The sequence below is a fragment of the Amphiprion ocellaris genome, chromosome 5 (assembly GCF_022539595.1).
Source record: "Amphiprion ocellaris isolate individual 3 ecotype Okinawa chromosome 5, ASM2253959v1, whole genome shotgun sequence".
Classification (NCBI taxonomy): domain Eukaryota; kingdom Metazoa; phylum Chordata; class Actinopteri; family Pomacentridae; genus Amphiprion; species Amphiprion ocellaris.
The window spans coordinates 9,639,025-9,646,427 of NC_072770.1; the positions used below are offsets into that span (position 1 = coordinate 9,639,025).

General features: G+C 39.2%; 1 protein-coding gene across 1 annotated transcript; it reads left to right on the forward strand.

Moving 5' to 3' along the window:
* Positions 1-730: 730 nt before the first annotated feature.
* Positions 731-6,933, forward strand: lsm3 (LSM3 homolog, U6 small nuclear RNA and mRNA degradation associated). The gene is made up of 4 exons (XM_023287513.3): positions 731-822; positions 4,032-4,142; positions 4,327-4,422; positions 6,121-6,933. Exons 1-4 carry the CDS (start codon positions 802-804, stop codon positions 6,199-6,201), a joined length of 309 nt encoding a protein of 102 aa, XP_023143281.1. The 5' UTR covers positions 731-801; the 3' UTR covers positions 6,202-6,933.
* The last annotated feature ends 470 nt before the right edge of the window (positions 6,934-7,403 follow it).

The following is a 7,403-nucleotide window of genomic DNA, read 5'->3' on the forward strand; positions in this document are numbered from 1 at the left end:
CAATTAGCATTTCAACACCATTAGCTAACACAATGTAGCATTAGAACACAGGAGTGATGGTTGCTGGAAATGTTCCTCTGTACCCCTATGTAGATATTCCATTAAAAATCAGCTGTTTCCAGCTAGAATAGTCATTTACCACATTAACAATGTCTAGACTGGATTTCTGATGAATTTAATGTTATCTTCATTGAAAAAAAAAACTGCTTTTCTTTCAAAAATAAGGGCATTTCTAAGTGACTCCAAACTTTTGAACAGTAACTGTATGTGCATTTTATATTTACATACTGAAACTGCACGTATGTTTACACACAACTGCACCTTGTTTGTTTTTTTTGTACTACATTTCTGCAAATGTTCAGCAATGTGCAATTGTGCAGCATGAGCTACACTGCGGATTTTACAGTCATCTTAACACACCAAACAAGCTCTCTACAAAAACATATGCTATCTTGTTGTTTTCAAAGATTACACCACATTTGTACATTTCTTATTGCACTTTGTTTCAAACTGTTATTTGACTGTGTGATGCACTGAGAGGACTGCCGCTTAATTTATTATTTTCTATTGCCTTTTTTTCAATCTATTTTCATGCTTCTGCAGATACGGTTTGGAAAACAGAACGCAAATGAGTACTTCAGAGTGAAAAAGAATCAGATTAGTTTAAAGAATCAAGTTTAAATTAAAAATGACACTAGTCTGCAGCATAGATCTGTATCTTGCTGCTATGTGAAAACGCGTTTTTCCGCAGACCTGGCAACCTCCGTACCGGTCAGTTGACGCGACGCAGGCTCAAAAATCATGGCGGACGAAGTAGAGCAGGTTGGTGTAGCTCGGTTAATTTCTCCTGTTATTATCAACGCAGCGTGAATTTAATGATCCCCAAAGAAGAGCGACACGCAGTTTTAACAGTGTACTTTGTTCACCGTGTTTATTGTCTTTGTTTGTTCGTTGTTGATACGTTAAAAGCGCGGAGCGGCCTGTTAAACAAGCTAGCTGAGTTAGCCCGGCTAGCATGTGATGCTAACTTCAAACCGACTGTTAGACTGACGCTGCTGCTCAGCTAAATTCACTAAAATACAGATTAAAGGTATTAAATGTAGAATAGCACGGAGCTATAACTGTTTACGGGTTCTCTGTTTCGTTTACTTCACGTTGGATAACCGCTAATATTAGAGTTTGGCTAGTTTTGTTTGAAATAAGTGCTTCTGGCTGCACTAACAACTAACATGCATTTAGAAGCTCTGGTATTTATGGTAAATGACAACATTAAGTGTATTTCAGTGAAGAGAACAGGCTGCATTTTGTTCTCCACAGCTGTATTCCTTGTGTTCATTTCTTACCAGCCTATCCTCCAGGTGTTGCGGCAGAAGTTAGCTTTGTGTTTCAAAGCACAATTAGTTGAACATTTTACTACAATTCACTGAAATAGAAATGAGCTGCGTGACTTTTCAAGAACTTATTCTGATTTATTACCCTAGTGTGTTTGGCTACTTAAAGCAAGTTAGCTCAGAAGGTCCAGATTTGATTGTCATAGCCAATCAATTGATCATTTCGAAAATAATTAATCTGTGCAATTTATTGAACTCAACATAATAATTTAAAAGGTAAACATTCTTGAGTTCCAGCTTCTCTAGTGTGTGTGCATTTGCTGCTATTCTGTTTCTATTATTGTAAACTAAATATTTAAGTGTGGATAAAATAGGACATTTGATGGAGACACCAGGAATGATAAATCAAGAAAATATGATGAGTGTTTTTTTTTTTTTAACCATTTTTGATATTTTACAGTCAGGAAGTAACTCATTAATTCAGAAAATAATTGGTAGTTATGGGTTGCTTACACCTGCTTTTGCCTTGGTGAACATGCAAACTACAAACTGTAACATGATAGCTTCAACAGATGATGAAGATGTCCCTCAAGTATCTCACCAATTTGTTAGTGCCATCACAAAGAGGCTAAAATTCATGGTGACCTATTCAAACATGTTTCCAAAATCTTCAGTCTCCTAAAAGTTTGAGTGTCAGTCAGCTGCATTTTAAACAACTCTTAACTAGCTTTCTGTTTGGTAAATATGAATCAAAACGATGAAGTTTAGTTACTGTTTGTGTTCATCGGTATTGGCGTTGCTGATCTGCAGCTACTAAGAAATGAAGCTGTAACTTGTGAAACACATAGAAATGGTTTTATTGCGGCAGCAGACAGAATATTTCAGCATTTGTTTATAAGAGTCGGTGAGGGTTTTGGAAATATCTTTTCAAACAGCTGCCCATACATGACGCTCTGTTTTTGGTTTTTTTTTTGTTTTTCAGAGATTACAACAGATTTATACTTCAGAAATGAATAATCACTTGGTTTAATTACACTGCTCAAAAAAATGAAAGAAACACTTTTTAATCTAATTATTACATCAAGTCAGTCAAACATGTGGGATGCTGCTCTGGTCAAGTAAGTAACAGAGGTGGTTTTTAGTCAGTGCCAGCTGCTTTGGTGTTCATGAAATTAACAACAGGTACACTAGAGGGGTAACAATGAGACAACCCCCAAAGCAGGATTGAGTTTACAGGTGAAGGCCACTGACATTTTTTCCCTCCTATTGTTTTCTGACTGTTTTTCACTAGTTTTGCATTTGGCTAGGGTCAGTGTCACTTCTGGTAGCATGAGGCGATGCCTGGACCCTACAGAGGTTGAACAGGCAGTCCAACTCCTCCAGGGTGGCACATCAATGCATGCCATTGCCAGAAGGTTTGCTGTGTCTCCCAGCACAGTCTCAAGAGCATGGAGGAGGTTCCAGGAGACAGGCAGTTAGCCTAGGAGAGCTGGACAGGACCGTAGAAGGTCCTCAACCCATCAGCAGGACAGGTATCTGCTCCTTTGTGCAATGATGAACAGGATGAGCACTGCAATAGCTCTAGAAAATGGCCTCCAGCAGACCACTGGTGTGAGTGTCTCTGACCAAACAATCAGAAAGAGATGTAATGAGGGTGGTCTGAGGACCTGACATCCTCTAGTGGGCCCTGTGCTCGCTGACTGGCACCGTGGAGCTCGGTTGGCATTTGCTATAGAACACAGGAATTGGTAGGTTCATCACTGGTGCTCTGTGCTTTTCACAGATGAGAGCAGGTTCATCATGAGCACATGTGACAGACATGAAAGGGTCTGGAGAAGCCGTGGAGAAAGTTATGCTGCCTGTAACATTGTTCAGCATGACCGGTTTGGTGATGAGTCAGTGGTGGTCTGGGGAGGCATATCCATGGAGGAACGCACAAACCTCTACAGGCTGGACAATGGCACTCTGACTGCCATTAGGTATTGGGATGAAATCCTTGGACCCATTGTCAGACGCTGGTGCAGTGGTCTTGGATTCCTTCTGGTGCACGACAATGCCCGGCCTTATGTGGTAAGAGAATTCATGCAGTCCCTGGAGGATGAAGGAATTGATACCATTAACTGGCCCCCACGCTCGCCTGACCTGAATCCAGGAGAACACCTTTGGAAAATTATGTTTTGGGCCATCTGACACCACCAAGTTGCTCCTCAGACTGTCCAGGAGCTCAGTGATGCCCTGGTCCAGATCTGGGAGGAGATTCCTCAGGACACCGTCCGTCGTCTCATTCGGAGCTTGTCCCGACATCGTCAGACTGCATACAAGCACATGGAGGCCATACAAACTACTGAGTACCATTTTGAGCTGCTGCCAAGGAATTTCAGCAAGATGGACCAGCCTGCCACATCAGTTCTTCACTTTGAGTTTTGGGGTGTCTTGAATTTAGCCCTCCTGTAGGTTGATAATTTTCATTTCCATCAAACAATGTGGCATCTTTTCATTCCTAACACATTATCCAGTCCATATCAATGTAAATATCCAGTTTGTTTTTTCCTCGCATTGAAATATGATGTGTTTTCAAAGTGTTCCTTTAATTTTTTTGAGCAGTGTACTTAAGGGAGCAATGTAGGCAGCAGTGAAGTTAGTTTTTGTCTTTAAAGATGGATAAATGTGTTAAAAGCTAATACCTTTCGTGTGCTGCAGCAACCAACTACCAACACAGTTGAGGAGCCCCTCGATCTGATCAGACTCAGTCTTGATGAGCGGATCTACGTCAAGATGAGGAACGACCGGGAGCTTCGCGGCCGACTGCATGTAAGCTGTTAATTATGGTTCATTTGTATTCTAGTCTAACAGTCCTGGACATGAGAGCAGTCAGCGTGGCATGCAGAGAAATTCTTTGAGAATCTTTGGTGACTCGTGGTTTATTTTTAAACTCTGTTTTAAACATTGCTAAGTTATTGTTCCTGTTTGCGTGTTTGTCTTTTGGTTGAGCCAGGCCTACGATCAGCACCTGAACATGATCCTGGGTGACGTGGAAGAGACGGTGACGACGGTGGAGATCGATGAGGAGACTTATGAAGAACTCTACAAGGTACAGCGTCAATTATTTCTCCTGTTGCAACCTTGTTTCTTTTTACCGAGAACCCATTTAAAGTGTGAAACAATAGAATAATGCTTTTGTACCATCATCTGCACTTTTTAGACATGAAATGCATAACATTTCTGTTGTCTCTCTGCTTCTTTATTACTTCTTTATTACTCTGTCAAAGAACACGGCAGAGTTATGTGACGATTGGTGTTGTTTGTCTGTCTTTCGGTTCGCAACATTACTTAAAAACGGATTTGGATGAAATTTTCAGGGAAGGTCAGATATGACACAAGGACCACCTCGTTAGATTTTGGCAGTGATGCAGCTTATAGTCTGGATTCCTGGATTTATTAAAGATTTCTTTTTCATTGCCAGATAGTGGCATGGCGTCACTGTAACTATGACAACAAGTGAACACTATGTCAGCTGCCTGCTGATGATCACATGATTGTGATCCTACTACAAATGGACCGCTGCAGACTTATCGGGACTTATCCGTCGGAAATGATACAAGGAACAATTAATTAAATTGTGGGTGTGTTTCCGAGTCTCATCAATTCCCGCCGCCCGCTACATATTTAGGTCATGTGATTCGGTATCCGTACATAACGTACACATGCATAACACACGTGCTCAGCGCAAAGTCATTTTGTTTGTGGGTACATCTATACTATATGGTCACACTCTATGGTGCCGTGATTTCTGATCATCAATAACTAAAAAAAAGTTTGCATTTCTGCAAAACAAATGCTGCATTTCTGACAATGCCATATGGAGGAATGAACAGCCTTGGCGGAGTACTGCGCTCTCTGAGTGTTTTTCTTGTTTAGATATATTAAGACCATTAAAGCCGTGTTACATCTGTGGTGTTTGAAATCTCACACATTCAGAAAGTTCTGTGTCTGTGAGACCAGACTTTGTTCATTCTAACATGGTGGACAAACTTTTCCTGTGAGGTTTTTTGATGTTCAGAACAGGACATTTCCATTGACCCATGCTATCAAAATGTTCTTTTTCTATTGAAACCTGTAGTTTCTGAATGTCTAGGATAAAGTTGCATCTTTTTAAGCATCACTCTGTGTTTTGTCACAATCGGCAGGCAAACTGTTTGATAAAAATGTTGAAAGTATGCGTGCCTCTGTATTAATAAGATAAGCATGTATTAATCTCACAGCGAGGGAATTTGAAGTGTTACAGCAGCAAATGAGGTAGTGAAAAAATGTAGGGACATCATTTGGAAAAGAAGCAAAAACAGAAATCTACTAAAGTAATATAATTAATAGGAGTGCATTCATTTATGTGTTCTATGAGTAAAGTGATAGAAAATTGTTACCAGGTCTGGCTGTCTGTTTAATTAATAGTGGCCGGACTCTAATTAAGCAGCATCAATCCTTTTATAAAGTTGCATTTTTAATACTGCTTTTAATATTTTGAAACCACAAGAGTACTTCATATTATCACAGAAGATGTGTACACAGTGCAAAGTTTTACTGACAGACCAACACCCAAAGAGAAAATACACAGGAGACACTTTACATCTGTTTGCCTCTTTCCTGTTCTCTATTTTTATGCATTTTTAGCCTCTATTGTATTAAAAAATACATGTGTTTGGATACTTTTTTATCAAATTTGATTGACACAAATGATTACAACATGTATTCTATTATCCCAGTTAAAAAGCTTTATTTTTTGTCCTTTCAGTCGACCAAGAGGAACATCCCCATGCTGTTTGTCAGAGGAGACGGCGTCGTCCTCGTTGCTCCACCTCTCAGGGTGGGTTAAACTCCGACCACTGTGAAGACGGGTTTGTGCCAGCGGGAAAGTCTCAGATCCAAAGGGAGTGGGTTCATGAGGGTCTGACACTGAGTTTTCATCCCACTAAGTTCAGACTTTAGCCAACATCGTCCTCTTATTTGACATTAGTGAAATTTCAAAAACATGTTTTGAGTAAAGGAAAGAAATAAGAGGTCATTTTGGAATGAGAGACATGTTTTTGTTTCTTTTTATTTGGTTAAGTTGATTGATTTTGGGATTATGGCGAAATCAGGCCACAATTTAAGTTTCATTTCTCTGCTTATTCTGAATATTTCAATGCATATTTTTCAGTGCAGCAGTTAATTATTCCCCACAGTTTGAGTTGTGAGGCCACGAAATTGAAAACTAAATATTACTGGATTACTCTTTAGTCCCTGTCCCAGTTGAACTGCTTCAGATCTCTGTAAGATATGTACCCGTGTGTCGGCCTGATTTGAGTGGACTAAAGAACCATTATGTATCAGGGGTGTTTTATATGATTATGGATTTGAAGTCCCTCATTTAACTGTTGGTTCCCTGGAAAAAATCTCGCAGTTACTCCAAACCCGTTGAGATTCTGTTGGATGGTTTTAGTTGTCTTTTTTATATATGTATTTTTTTAGTTTTTTTGTGGAATGTGGGAGTAAATCTTGCTCAGATGTGTAAACATTTGTTTTCATTTGGTAAAGTTGAATAAAAAAAAGGTAATTGGAGAAAGAAGCTGTCTTTTTAATCTAGTGTGAAAATTCTAACACCATTATTTCTCAATAACTTTATAAATGTCAGTGCTCAGTTGTGGTTGATGCATGATACAAAGTGGGCTGCTGTGAATGTATGTAGATGCTATTTTGTTTTAGGAGTTGACAGTTTTCTGTAGACAAACTGGAAGCTAATTTTTCCCTTCAATATAAATGCAGTCAAAGTAAACATCTTGCAGTGTGAAATCACATGCAGATGCAAAATTTTCTTACTGTCTTTGTGCAGTCATTCTACATTTTGTTTTTCAGGTTTACTGTTAGAGGTATAGCAGCAGTCTAAAGTAGTATTCAAACTGAGCTAGTTTTAATTACTTTACATCTATACTGTTGGGCAAGTTGTATTAAGACCCCAAAAGCTCATTGTTTGTCAACTGGTTTTATTATAAATAGGAGAAAACGCATCAAGTTTTTTTTTTTTTAATTCTAATGGCC

Bases quoted from the DNA above. Each gene is read 5' to 3' on its own strand.
- lsm3 (XM_023287513.3), top strand. From the start codon at position 802: ATGGCGGACGAAGTAGAGCAG. The intron at 823-4,031 runs GTTGGTGTAGCT...CGTGTGCTGCAG, and splicing joins TGGCGGACGAAGTAGAGCAG to CAACCAACTACCAACACAGT. The intron at 4,423-6,120 runs GTACAGCGTCAA...TTGTCCTTTCAG, and splicing joins CTTATGAAGAACTCTACAAG to TCGACCAAGAGGAACATCCC.